Source organism: Phyllopteryx taeniolatus, chromosome 12, assembly GCF_024500385.1.
Source record: "Phyllopteryx taeniolatus isolate TA_2022b chromosome 12, UOR_Ptae_1.2, whole genome shotgun sequence".
Classification (NCBI taxonomy): Eukaryota; Metazoa; Chordata; class Actinopteri; order Syngnathiformes; family Syngnathidae; genus Phyllopteryx; species Phyllopteryx taeniolatus.
This window is the reverse complement of record NC_084513.1, coordinates 4,620,633-4,635,162: the sequence shown is the minus strand read 5'-3', so window position 1 is coordinate 4,635,162 and position 14,530 is coordinate 4,620,633. Positions and strand designations below refer to the sequence as shown.

Genomic DNA, 14,530 nt, shown 5'->3' with positions numbered 1-14,530 from the left:
TTTTACCCTGAAAAATTATGGCTTTTTTCCCCAAGAAAAATATACATTTTATCTAAAAAAAATAATACTTACTAATAATAACGACCCCTTAATCTCAAACTTTGACTTTTCACCCCCCGCCTACACACACACTTTTCACCCCCCGCCTACACACACACACATTCTCATTCCCATTCTTAAATTCTTGTTTTTACATAAGTTTCTTTTTCTGCTAAACTTGACCTTCTGTGAGTCATTGTTGACACATTTAATTTCTCCTTTAGTCTATACAGCTGAATCAGAAATGTGCAGGTGAGTAACTGCACTACACTGATCTCTTAAAAAAAAAAAAAAAAAAGTATGCAACATAAATTGTGATGTAGCGAGGGATTACTGTAATATTACAACTTTTTATCTTAAAATGTCACTATTCTCATTACAACTTTGCTCTAAAAAACACAAAAAACTTTACCTTGAAAAATATGACTTCATATATTACTGCATTTTTCAGACTATAAGGTGCACTTAAAATCCTTAAATCTTCTCTAAAATCGACAGTCCACCTTGTAATCTGGTGCGCCTTATGTATGAATTCTTGTTGTGCTTAATGACCTTGAACCAATTTTATGTGGTACACGGCACTCAAAAATCGGTCCAAATATTTTAGTATGACTAGTAAACTACGAAGCCGCACGCTTGATTGATTGTCGGAGCATTACGGTTACCGTAGTCAGCAGGCTCACGGAGTAATACTGTGCTTCAACATAATATTATGGTGTGTGTATAAGTGACTTATCTGTTTTGTTTTTCTTAATGCGCTTTATAATCCAGTGCCCCTTATTTATGAAAATAGACCCATTCATTGATAGTGCGCTTTATAATCCGGCGCGCCTTATAGTACGACAGTGCTGCTTTTTATCTAAAAAAAAAATACTATTCTTGGAATATTATGACTTTTTGTCTAGAAATTTTTTGTTTTTATTTTTGGGAAAAATATGACTATTTTAGTAATAAAACGTTTTATCAAGAAACAAGACAACAGGCAGAGTACTGCAGGAAGTTGGCTTTATTAGCTACTGGCGAAGATTTACACTTTGCCATCGAAAACCAAAACACACACTGGACTAGTACTTGTACTCGTAGTGTACTACTAGTGTACTAGTTAGTGGGCTAGTTAGTGGTCAGGGTTCAGTTAATGGAGGGAAACTGGAGATTTTTCTGTTCCAACTCAAGAGAGCTTTGATGGTGGAGGGGACATCATTTGATATGTGAGATTATTAAACGTAGACTAGTCGTAGCCGATTGTTTCACCACTCCATACAACACTGACGATATATATTATTTTTTGGGTTTATGATTTATACACAGTAATGGGTCAGGATGCACGGGAGAAAGAAGCGAGGTCATCTCGAAAAGAGTCTCATCTGATTTTGGGCTTCACAGGCGACACAAAGTGACAAACTCCACAAACAATTAGCACACACGTTGCACACACAATTTTTTTTCCCGTTTAGACGGCCTCCACGTAGTTGGCGGGCAGCATGCCGGTCTTGCCGGTGCGCTGCACGGTTCCGTACATCCAGCCTTCGTCAATGGACTGCACGTTGACGATGACGTCGCTGTCCTTGAAGGAAACCTCGTCGCTGTCGGCCGCCAGGTAGTCGTACATGGCGCGCACCGTTTTCTACAACCGGACGAAAGTGTTAGTACCCTACTTGGAGGACGTCCAGGGAAAAGAAGACTGGGCAGACAATAAATGAGCAACTGAGAGGGCTAACTCAAGAGGAATACTGGTCTAAATCTAGGTTTAGTTTCACTTTTTACTGATTCGTCAGTGCAGCACTGGACCAACATCCCAGAAAGTGAGGTTCAGGGATACAGTAGATAAAAGACTCAGAATGTAAGAAGTGCTTTAGCTTGAGTGCCAGTGCATCTGCATGCTAGTATAAGTGCATGCTATTTATCATCTTTCATGAAATATTGATAGAGCTGATGGATGTCTGGACTTAGACCATTATTAGGTACAAGGAGCAGGACCAGGCTGGCTTGTCTTATTAGGAAGGTGTTCTGGAGTGTCATTTCTACTGATTTGAGTCCTAGTTCTTTGAGGTAAAGCCTTCTGATACTACTATTATCAACTCTTGAGGTTCAGAGAGGTCTAAGGAAATGCACCCGGGTTTTCGTCCCTGCCTTGTTTGGGGGCGGGGGTTATGGCTTTGCCCTCCTCCGGGTGGCCGGTTGTCATGGGGCCTCGGTGAGGCCGGCGGACCACCCTGGGTCCTTCGGTGTGGGACGTATCCCATCCGCCGGGCTGCTCTCGGGTGAACCCCTTGGCCCGATCCCGACCCTCGATTGATTGGGTGGGGTCCTCAGCCTCCGCGATTGTGCATTGGAAACGGTGTCAATTCACTTCCATGTGTCCGCAGGCACACACCCCTGGGACGTTTTCGGGTGTGGGGGCACTCACTTCTTGCGACAAATAACTCATGAATATGCGAATTGCTTGGGTATCCCCTCACTCACACTCTCGTCCTATAGACTTTTAGAATTTGCATAGTCCCTCCCACCAGACTTCAGTTGTACAACCGGGTTGACGTCCCTTGTCCTGCATGCTTCTTCTCCTGTCCTTAAATATATTTTAAACCAGTTGAATAAAACATGGTTTATAAGAAACAATGTTTTTTAAATTGTCTAATATTTTTAGTCTAAGCTATTGATGGTGCCAAAAATGTGCAGAGGGAATGGCAACTTAGTATTTTTAAATTTGTTTTTTTAACAATAAAAAAAAATCATTATTTCATAAAGAAATTAGTTATATTTTTTGAAATCTCTCTCTCTTTTTTTTTTAATTTAAAAAACACTTGATGGGGCCCAAAATATGGCAATGCAATGGCAGCTTGGTATTTTTTTTTTTTAATTTTAAAATCTCTTAATTTAAATATAAAACATTTGTTTATAACTAATTACAATATTGAAAATTTCATTTTTTTATGAATAAAAATCGGTTTTAAAGAGGCCTAAAAACTGGGGAAATGGCACATTCATAATAGTACATTTCTTTTTTTAATCTGAAATTTAAAAAATCTCAATTTAAATAAACAATACAAATACTCTCAAATTGTAATTTCTGTCTAATTCTCCCAAAACGTTTTGGTAAAAAAATCCTGGTGATGGAGCCTAAAATGTGGCAAGGGAATATTACCTTAGCATTTGTTATTTGAATTGAAAAGAAAATAATTTTAAATTATGTTCATAATTGAAATAAAAATAAATCTCAACAGTGTTGGAGTATGTGTTACATACCCCAGTGGTAGAGGGATGCGAGGGGATGGAGGAGACGGTAGTCTGCTGGGTGGCCACGGACGAGGACCTCTGCTGCAGCTCCACGGTCTTAGCGTGCTGGTAACCCGCTAAGAAAAAGCACAGGAAGTCACGTTTACAAGTTACCAGTCAAACGGGATTTTAGTCGGTCATTAGAGCTTCACCCATAGATGAGGTGACGAATCCGTTGCTGTAGAGGGACATATGGTGGTCGGGGTCCTGGGAAATCTCAGATTTCTCATCCGCCAGGCCGCTGAGGGCACTGGTGGAGCGGGAGTGCTCCTTGCTGCGACGCTGGGCTTGGACTAGGGTCAAACAATAAAATTAGAGACTCTGGAAAGGTGCTCTTGAGTGAGATAGTTTGGGGTAGGTTCTTGTGGTACTATATAGGCCTACTACCAACTCCAGTGGTTCAAATTCTTTGTCCTTTTGGTACTACACCAACCAACTACCAACTCTGTTGCAAATAGGTACAAGGAGCAGTACCAGGCTGGCTTCTTTGAGGTAAAGCCTTCTGATACTACTACTATCAACTCTTGAGCTTCAGAGAGGTCTAAGGAAATGCACCAGGATGGCTTGTATTACCAGAAGGGTGCTTCAGAGTGTCATTCCTATTGACTTGAGTTCTAGTTCTTTGAAGTAACTCATTCTGGTATTATTGACTCAAGTCAATTCTTTGTCGTTCGGGTACTACGCTGACCGACTACCAACACTGGTTTGAAGAGCGTACGATGACCATGAACCAGACCTTCTTGTCTTACCAGAATCTTTCCGGTACTGGAGTGTGAGACCTATTGACTTGATTTTGAGTCCTTTAAGGTAACTTCTTCTGGTACTACCCCACCTATTACCAATTATGGTTCGAAGAGGTGCAAGGACCATGAACCAGACTGACTTGTCATATGAGGCAGGTGCCCTGGAGTGTCATTTCTACTGACTTATGTCCTACTTCTTTGCGGTAAGTCCTTCTGGTACTATACCAACTTACTACCAGCCTATGAGGTTCAGAGGTGTCAAAGGAGATGAATCAGGCTGGCTTGTCTTATGAGGTAGTTGTGCGATTCCTAATGACTTGAGGCCTCATTCTTTGAGCTAAGTGATTCTGGTACTACACCAACCTACTCCCAACTCTGACTAGAAGAAATACAAGGAAAGGACCATGGACTAGGCTTGCTTCTCGAAACAGGAACACTCCAGAAGACAAGAACTCATTACCAGTCTAATTGGCACCTTATTTAGTTCATTCTGGGTTCACCCTTAATGCAAAATGTCCCTATATCTTGGACATGTTCACTTGAGAATCACTGGGGTTAAGATCCAGATTTTCAATTCACAACTTACCTGACATCAGGTGCAGACTCCTGGACTGGATGTTGTCCTCGGCTGGGTCGTAGTCAAACACTGAACCGGGGTTGGTACGCCACACTCGCAGATCTAAAGGGACACAAGGTAGCCAAATCAGGGATTTAGTCAATTTCAATTAAGCTTATCAAGGCCAAAATTTAAACACAGAAACTTTGACTATGAGGCAGATGTGGTATCCAAAAGCTCCACTGTTCCGTCTACACTGCAGGTTCCAAGGACCAATTCAAATTTAGTGCTTTGATTAAATTGATTTAATACATAAGCTAACTGAGTTAAGAGCTTGGTCTCGGAACGAATTAAACATACAAGTCAAGGTAGCACAGAACTGTAAACCAGGCGTGAGAGTCTTGATCTAGTAACCCTGAGATGTCTTACCAGTGATGGTCTCCTGGTCATGCTCAACGGCGCGCCTCCTTTCCATCTCTACTACGCGCCTCTGGATGCCGCGGTAGTTGATATCGCTAAAGTCCTGCGTGTTCTTTTTCACGCGCTCTGTTATCAGGTCAGTGGTGGTGGGCGTAAAGCTGCCCTTGGTTTTCTCAAAGTCCTCGTGGTATCGCACCTGAAAGACAGATAAGGTTCACCATATGTCCAACATCAATGTATCATTTGTGGGGGACTGGAGTCCCGTGACTTCACTCCAGGCAGACTTTAATTTGCAATTTTAGGAAGTGGGATTTGCTCAACTATTAGCTGCTAAGCAAGAAAGACTGCACTTGAGTTTTATTTGGTATTCATGAGTCTCAATTTGACTTACGATTTACCTAACCCAAGTACTGATTTAATAAGCTTGAAATTTAGTGAGAAATTGACTTGCCTGATTATTTCCACACTAACTTGCTTTAAACTTGAAGATCAATACTAGAGAGTTACTTATGACTTATTCCCACCTCGGCGATGTATTACCCAAAAAGAAATAATTGCTTGGCTTACTCCAGATATGATGCGCTGGGTTTCTCTGACACGCCTCATCTCCGGGGTGTCCAGAACGAAGGCGGCCTTGCCCTGGACCTGCTTGCGGAAGCTGTCGGAATACAGCACCTGGCAGGAAAGTGGGGAAATCCAGTGAGGTGGCTATGAAGGCAAATTTTAGCGTAGCTATTTGAACAGTTGATAGCGACAGGACTCACTGACAAGAGCGACCCAAGATGTTACTGGGATACAAGAATGAATTAATTAGCGTATTTAAAAACAGGAATAAACATCCCAAAAAATTCAGCAGGGGATGGACGGGGGACAAGAAGACGTGGTTTTGCACGACAAAGAGGTTAGTGCTGTGGAAGTGCACATATATATACTTCAGGTGTGGGATTAAAACGACTAGGGTGGAGGGGCAGGGAATAAATACCAAGAACCAGTGTGAAGGATTTAGGAGGATCCAGTTAGTTGAGGATCTGTTTCTATTCGTAAGCGTTCGGGACGAAGACTCCCTCCCTCCTCCGGTGAAGAGCAAAAATGTGCAAATACTAAATGCCAACCCTAAAAATGTAGTTTGATCCCAAAACCAGTCATCTTATGAAATTAATAAATAAAATAAAATAAATGTCTTGTGGATGAAACCAAAATACCAACCACTACTTTCCTACTAGCCTTTTTATGACATTTTTGACTCAGTGATACGTAGATTCATATATTGCAAAAAAAACCTCTTTATCTTTAGTCCTGCTGTCCACCTATCTGAACCTTTCTATGCATCAGAGTTTTCAGCCAGCAGTTTTAGTTATTTTGTACAGAAAATGTCACAAACAGGCATTGGTTCACTGTCATGGACTACAAATGACTTCTTGGCTGATCGAAGACGCTAAATCCTGCACACTGCACCTGGACTTGGACGACATGTTCGTTAGACAAAGGAGTTAAGTTGTGTAAAGGGAAAAGAAGAAAAGGAACATTGTTCTTGCTGTGCTTCTCAAGGTACCGAGCTAATGTTCTCTTGGTTCCGTTTGACTCGCTCCATCTCTGGAGTGAACACCACAGGGGTTCCCTTGGCCGAGCTGTCCTTATAAAACACCTGAAATGGGGAAGAAGGGGGCGGTGGTCAGACTGGGTACCAGGAAAAAACAACATCACCATCACATAGCTATAGGACTACTTTCAACAGAGGAAGCTTCCAGACTATTTGGACAGCTCACCAAAAGCAGAAAGCTAGATTTTTTTCATTTTTTAAATATTTTTTCATGACATACAAGCGACATCTGAGAAACTGGTCCTATAGAGCAGGGGTGCACAAGTGTGGCCAATCTTGAACCTACTGAGCATTTCATGTACAAGAGGCCTGTAATATTTGTTGCATTAATGTACTCATTTTTTAATTTCGGTTTTCATTTATGCAATTCATTAATTAACTAATAATTACTAAACTTTTTTTCATTTATTCATTCATGTATTTTTTTAATTCTCTATTCATTTTGTCCCACTAAATATTTGCTGAACTTATTTATTGTAAATAAAATACAAATGACTAGGAAATAAACACATTTACATATACATTTAAATTGCTTTGATTTATCATTATTTGATTAATTGAATAGACAAACAATTGAAAATAAGACATTATTATTATTTTGTTAGAATTATCTATTTGACATTATTATTATTATCCATCCATCCATTTTCTGTACCGCATATCCTCACGGGGGTCGCGGGCGTGCTGGAGCCTGTCCCAGCTGACTATGGCGGGGTGCACCCTGAACTGGTCGCCCGCCAACTCACATTCACACTTACGGGAGAACATGTAAACTCCACACAGGTGAGGCAGGATTTGAACCCGGGTCCTCAGAACTGTGAGACAGATGTGCTAACCAGTCGTCTACCGTACTGCATATTATTATTATGATAAAGATTTGTATTTATGCATTAAGTAATCAGTTAATTAAAAATAATTAAAATTATATTTATTATTAGAATTATCTTTATTTTAAAATTAACTAATTTACTAGACATTTAACATTTTTCATTCATTTTATTAATTATAATTAATTATAAATAACAATAAAAATATTAGAAATTACCTATTTTAAGCACGTTTGAACTTTTTTTTTTTTTTTTTTTTTTAATCTAAAAATCAAATGCAGCCTTTGCCAACCCCTGCTATGAAGTCATTCAAGATGAGGGTCTCCAAAACACTCCTCACACATTAGCAGGCTACTTGACATTTGTGGTCAAGTGGGACTGTGGGTTAGAGGGTGGGAGGATGGAAGTTTGTATTAGGGTTTAAGAGGTGAAGATGGTTCAGGTTCAGGAAAGTCTGCGCCTTGGATGAAGCAAGTTCAAGCGTGATTAGATTTGTGGGTGAAGCGAATGGTCGCTATTGTCCACTCTTGTTAGGAGCACACGCTTTTTTCGGGTGGCGTTCCACTACCGAGCTGATGTGCCTCTGGGTCTGTTTGACCCGCTTCACTTCCGGCAGGTCCGGAATGGCCGTGCCACCTTCCAGGGAGTCCCTGTATTTTATCTATCCCAAGAAGGTAAAGACCAAGTGTCAGTTAAGAAACAAAATAAATAGGATTAAAAAAGACAACACAGCACAGCACCCAAAACCCCCCCCCCCAAAAAAAACAGGACATTAACACATAAACACCAGTTTCTCCGAGAAACACTTAATTGGGAAATTAAACAGTCGACCATTTTGGTATGAAGCTGCGTATTTTAGGGCTCGTACTTTGTTAGAAAGTTTGATCAAAAATATATTAAAAAAAAAAAAATCTGCCCGTGACAACAGTTTCACCAATTAACCCGAAATTGGGTGGACAGGTCTAGCATGACCGGACGCAAGAAAAAGTCTCCAGGATTTATGAATGAAATTGAACAGGAAGTCAGTCGTTTTGGTTTTAAGGAGCGAAGTCCAGGGCTCGTACTTTGTTGGAAAGTTAGAGAAAAAAAAAAACAGCCCCCTGATGACAGTTCTCCGATCAATATGAAACTGGGTGGACGTGTCTAGCATGCTGGACACACGAAAAAGTCTCAAGGACCCATGAATGAAATTGAACAGGAAGTCAGTCGTTTGGTTTCGAAGTAGCGAATTCTAGGGGTTGTACTTTGTCGAAAAGTTACAAAAACAACTAGCGCCCGACAACAGTTTTACCAATCAACATGAAATTGTGTGAACATGTCTGTCATGACAGGTACACATGTAGACGTGAAAAAGCCTAAAAAACCCATGACTAAAACATAACAGGCAGTCCACCATTGAGGTTTGACGCAACGAATTCCAGGGCTCATTCTTAGATAGAAAGTTAGTGAAGAAGAAAAAAACAGTTTCCCTGATAAACACGAGATTGGCTGGACATGTCTATTATGACACGACACTTGAAAAAGATTCATGACTCAAGTCAAACAGGAAGTAGGCCATTTTGGCTTGAAGCTGCAAATTTTAGGGATCGTACTTTGTCAGAAAGTTAGTAAAAAAAACAAACAAAACAACAACAAAAATCTGCCCCTGAAAAAAGTTACATTGATAAACATGAAATGGAGTAGACATGTCAAGTATGACTGGATGCACGACAAGTATCAAGGAGGTATGACTGAACTTGAACAGGAAGTTGGCCATTTGCTTTGAAGCAGTTAGTTCCAGGGTTCGTACTTTGTTAGAAGGCTGGAAAAAGTCCGAAAAAAAAAAATTGCCCTCGACAAAAGTTTCACCAATTAACATGAATCTGGTTGGTGTTGTCTATCATAACAGAACATACGAAAAAATCTCACGGACCCATGCCCGAAATTGATAAGGAAGTCTGCCATTTGAATTTCAAGCAGCCATTTTAAGCGATTTCCAGGTCTGATACTTTGTTAGAAAGTTAGAAAAACATAAAAATAAAAAATCAGCCCCCGACAACAGTGTCTCTGTTCAACACGAAATTGGAGGGACATTTCTATCTTAACAGGACGCACAAAAAAGGTCTTACTCATTGACAAACTTAAACAGGGAATTAATCCTTTTGGTTTAAAAGTAAAAATATAAAGTGAATTCCAGGGTTTATACTTGGTTAAAAAGTAAAAACAAAAAAAGGTCAAGTATGGCTGTGCGGCGGTGCAGAGAGTCCCTGTGTTTGATCAACCTCAAGAAGATAAAGAGCAGGCATCAGTCAAGGGACAAATAATTCTAAAACAGAAAACACAGCACAGTATGAAAGAACACAACAGGACATTAAGCTTTTTTTTTTTTTTTTTTTTTTAACACCCTGGGAAATGAAGAAGCGTGTTAGGCCACTGGGGTTATAATGCCAGGTAAGACTTTGGATGAGACTGGAGAGAGAGTTGTTACGGTGGTTTTTAAGGGGAGTGAAATGAGCCAGAGGGGAGGTTGGGGTTCACTCTTTTGGGGATACCGTGCTAATATTTTGCTGATTGCGTCTAACGCGTTCCATCTCTGGCGTCTCCGACACCGACGTGCCTCGTCCCACATCTTCCTTGTATTGCAGCTTTGGAACGAGACAAAAAAAAAAAAAAAAAAAATCAAACATGGTGACAATGAAAGTAGTTTTTAGAAGAGATAGAGCCCGACCGACACTGGGATTTGGGTGTACAGACCTGGCGTGGTCATCCATCTACCATTGGTCTATTGTTGTTCTACTCTTTGTGCTAATTTAAAGACATTAAGGTATCTGACTCAATGGTGGCTGGGAATGTTTTTTTCCATGGACCCACAGACGAAATTGAACAGGTCAATGATTTTGGCTTGAAGCTGTCCTGTTGGGCGAATTCGACGGCTAACTGTCAATAGTATAGCTCGTGTTTGAAATCCTACCATATGTATGATGACCAGCCAGTTTTTATCAACAGTATCAGTCGGGATCTTGCCGAAAGACTTCAAGCAGGCATCTTTAAGAAAATATGGAAGGGATTAAAATGTGGAGAAAAGTCAGTTCCAAACAACAGCCAACACCGGTCAAGAGGAGGGATGATGACACGAGACTCTTAGAATGGAAGATATGAAGTACTGGACTTCCGAGTTGGGAAAGGCATTTGGGGAAGGTGAGAGGATTGTAGGGGATGATGACTGTAAAGAGGGTAAGAGTATTGGGACATAAGGAGATCTTTCCGCTACCGAGCTAATATTCTTCTGGGTTTCTCGGACCCGCGTCACCTCGGGGAGATCTGGTATGGCCGTAGCTTGAGTCAGAGAATCCTTGTACTGTATCTGCCCGTTGAAAAATGTTACACAGGTACAGAGTCAAAGACAACATTCAAACACATCCATCCATTCACTCACAATGTTAGTGTCAATGTCAATACAGGCAGCTAAAGTTTGTTTTCTAGATAGATTATTATCTAGTTGGTTATTTCAGGTTTAGAGCTGATCAATCAGCAAAACATGACTGAAGTATTGTGTGAACAAGTCTAAAACTGAAACAGTGCTTTCCCAAACTATCAGTTCTCAGAATCTCTGGTGACGGACTCTAATACAGGCCTGCCTCATTTTTAAAATACATTGTTGTTTAGTTGTTTATTTCAGAATGAGATCTGATGACTCAAGAAAACATGACTGAAGTTGTTAACTTGTGGGAACAGAGCTAGCTAAAACTGTGAATAATGGACCAAAATTTTGGGTCTGTAAAGTGCGTAACAAGTCCTTGCCAAAAATTACCACTACTGTGAATCGCTGGTATCGCTAATACCAATGTGCCTCATCTCTTTGTATCTCTTTTTCATATCAACTTAGACTAGTTTGGACTTTAGAAAGACTGACGCTAGGACACTCCTCCCACATTATACAACTTAATGCGGGAAGAAGAAACTAATCAAAGGCAGCATTCTACCGTTGTAATTTTAGAGATTAGACTTCTGTTGTCCTAATTAAGACAACAACGTGTAGCCAGTGTAAGTAGCCAATATGTTCTAGACCTGCATGAGTACCAATAACTGTCCATACAGGCTTTTAGTGGTAGTAGTCTGAAGACAAAATCTCTACATTGAAGTGCATTCGGTCGCTAAATCAACTAGTTTGTCTACTTGTCTTTCTTTTCTTGTACTTGGTTGACAGTCAAAAACGCTATGCCACAAAATGTATGAAAACCTCTATAAAAGACTTGGTATGATGCTAAAAGCTGCGGACAAAATGTTGATACAACGCCCAAAAATTATACTTACCAGATAATAACAGGATTTGTTGGAATCTTGCTTAAAGATGTAAAAAGACATTTCAAGCAGGCAGATTATTTGAAGAAATATGGAAGGGGTTATCATTTGGAGAAATGTCACTTTCAAACAAAGACATTAACCAACACTGGTGAAGAGGAAGGAGCGATGACACGAGAATTTTAGTTAGGATGGAAGATGGGAAGTACTAGACTTCTGAGTTGGGAAGGTGAGAGGATTGCAGGGCTGATGATTGTAAGGGGAGTAAAGAGAAGGGATCATAAGGAGATCTGGTCCTCTACCGAGCTGATATTCTTCTGGGTTTCTCGGGCCCGCTTCACCTCGGGAAGATCTGGTATGGCCGTGCCTTGACTCAGAGAATCCTTGTACTGTATCTGCCCATTGCAAAATGTTATACAGGTACAAAGTCAAAAACAAACCTTCCAAAGATGTCCATCCAGTCACTCACATTAGTGTCCATTTCATAACAGGCGGTTGGAGTTTGTTTTTACAGTTGATTATTCCAGGTTTAGATTGGATTAATCATTAAATCATGAGAGAGGGGAAATAACTGAGGTTGTTAACTTGTGTGAACCACTTTTGAATTATCCATAACAAAGTGTATCCTTTCCGAAACAGTTATTATAAGGTATGACCAGAATCATTCGGAGACATTTTCTGGACATTTAGTAGCAAAATAAATCTGTTCTCAAGTCACAAGTCTGGTTTGAAGAAGCCAGTTAGGGCAAATTCCTGGGTTTGCATTTTGTTGAACCTTCACTCGGTAATTCACCCAAATGAGAAGGTGTCCTAGACAAAATACTTGAGTTTGTTAACTTGTGTGAACAAGTCTTGAATCATGGATAAAAATATTGCATCCATAACTTGTCCTTCCAAAGCTATCAATATGAGGTCCTAACAGGATCTTTAGGAAACAGTTCATCCTTAAGACGATGATACACGTGTCTACTAGCTGCTCTCAAGTCTCAAGGTCCTGATCAAGCCTTAAAATGGGTGAATAAAACCAGTTTCAAGGCAGAATTAGTCCTCCGACTCATTTGGGGGGCCGATTTCATACGACTGTCTGATTAAGTTTCAGGTGCAGCAGAAATTAAGTCCCGACAGTGATCTTGTACAATGGAAGCAGAGTTACAACTGCTTTAACAGATTTAGCAAACCCAGTCCAGTCCCATACCATTTCTGCCCCCCCCCCCCCCAACACCTAGAGCTTAGATCTGGAAAAAAAAAAAAAAGTCTTCTTGGGACCTGGCTTGCTTGACATGTCCCAACAACTGGTTTCCACAAGTTAACAGAACTATTTGGGGGGAATTCCAGGAACCAATTAACAAACATGGTTAATAGAGAAAACCCAAGTTTAGGAAGCATTGGATTACAATGAATGTCAAGGGAATAGTAAAGTCATATATATCTTGAGGGGAATATGGAGAGATGGCTCAATGAAGGACTCGAGATGGAGTACCGTGCTAACGTTCCTCTGGTTTCGTTTAACTCTCTCCATCTCTGGGGTTTCGGGCAAAGCCGTCCCTCTTCCCAAATCCTCTTTATACTGAATCTTGTTTTGTGGGTGGATGAGAAGCAAAAGCAGAAGCAATAAATAGTCTGATTCTTCGTTATTGAGCAGAAAACTCGAATTCGAGATCTCCAAGCATTTGTCGGCACAGTTCGTATCATTTCTTGGTACTTACCTCACCGATGAGAGCACCTATAGATAAACAACACTTGTACAAAACAAATAAATGTACAGTGGTTCCTTGACTTACGTGTTTTTCCAAGTTAAGAGCCCTCACTTTGCGAATTTTTTGCATTGGGCTACGAGCCACAATTGGAGTTATGAGCAAGTGTCAGAAACATTTCTTTCTTTCCATTTTCTTTATCTTTTTATTGTGTGTTTAGACAAAACAGTGCTATTTTCTTTAGTAAAAAAATAGAAAAATGGCAGCGTTTTTGTTGGTGCCTGTAACGGATTAATGGCATTTAAATTCATTTCAATGGGGAAATGTTATTTGATAAACGAAAAAATTGAGTTAGCAGTTTGTCACAGAATGAATTAAACTCGTAATTCAAGTTACCACTGTATTAAAACCATCACCACACGGCATTACATCAAACCTGACAAGAAAGAAACAATGGCGAGAATAGCCAAGGGATGGGTTAGCGGCGTTGCATTGCTAACATGATGATGTCATTATTTTAAAAAAAAAGAAAAACGCAAGGATGGACGGATTAGGATCTGGTTAAAGATGATGAACGAAGAAGAAAAACTGTGTTAACAGTCAAGTGTTAAAATATATATCATGAAGTAGATACCAAGCTGAAATTCTTTGTATTTTCTTTAACGCGAAGAATTTCAGGGGTGATTACAGCAGACCCTTTGCCCTTTATGATGTGTTTTAGGTCAGTCTGGTACTGAAGCTACGGGAAGAAAACACACAATTAAAAGAAAAAAAGAAAAGACTTCACAGCAAAATAAACATCCATACTCTTAGGTCTCATATAAATAACAAGTATTTATATATGTAGATTAAGGATTATGGTAGAGCCACTGACCAATGTAAGAACCAGGTACACCCACAAACCTTCTCAAACTTTTTGGGTGCAGGGACCCCTTACAGGGGGAGAAATTCTTCAAAGCACTCCCTCATAATCCTAATGACATTGGAACATAACTATTATGTACCCCTAAATAACACAGAAATTTAAAAATTGCCTATTTTCGAGAAAGAAAAGTTACAGTAATAAATTCATAATTTTTGCATTGAGGAATAATAAT

The 14,530-nt window shown here is 40.0% G+C and overlaps 1 protein-coding gene across 16 annotated transcripts in view; it reads right to left on the bottom strand.

Annotated features, from left to right (window-relative positions):
* Positions 1 to 1,027: 1,027 nt before the first annotated feature.
* The window catches only part of neb (nebulin), a 96,262-nt gene continuing 82,759 nt past the window's right edge, over positions 1,028 to 14,530 (bottom strand). For 9 of the 16 annotated variants that reach the window (XM_061793220.1, XM_061793228.1, XM_061793222.1 and 6 more), the window contains 13 exons: positions 14,068 to 14,172; positions 13,220 to 13,312; positions 12,042 to 12,134; positions 10,709 to 10,801; positions 9,990 to 10,082; positions 8,027 to 8,119; positions 6,584 to 6,676; positions 5,599 to 5,706; positions 5,041 to 5,227; positions 4,642 to 4,734; positions 3,465 to 3,605; positions 3,283 to 3,389; positions 1,028 to 1,663 (listed from right to left, as the gene is read on the bottom strand). In XM_061793220.1, the coding sequence (XP_061649204.1) occupies positions 1,490 to 1,663; positions 3,283 to 3,389; positions 3,465 to 3,605; positions 4,642 to 4,734; positions 5,041 to 5,227; positions 5,599 to 5,706; positions 6,584 to 6,676; positions 8,027 to 8,119; positions 9,990 to 10,082; positions 10,709 to 10,801; positions 12,042 to 12,134; positions 13,220 to 13,312; positions 14,068 to 14,172 (1,473 nt within the window). In that variant the 3' untranslated portion in view covers positions 1,028 to 1,489. The remainder of the gene's footprint in view (positions 1,664 to 3,282; positions 3,390 to 3,464; positions 3,606 to 4,641; positions 4,735 to 5,040; positions 5,228 to 5,598; positions 5,707 to 6,583; positions 6,677 to 8,026; positions 8,120 to 9,989; positions 10,083 to 10,708; positions 10,802 to 12,041; positions 12,135 to 13,219; positions 13,313 to 14,067; positions 14,173 to 14,530) is intronic. The other 7 variants (XM_061793226.1, XM_061793229.1, XM_061793231.1 and 4 more) reach the window with 7 other exon arrangements.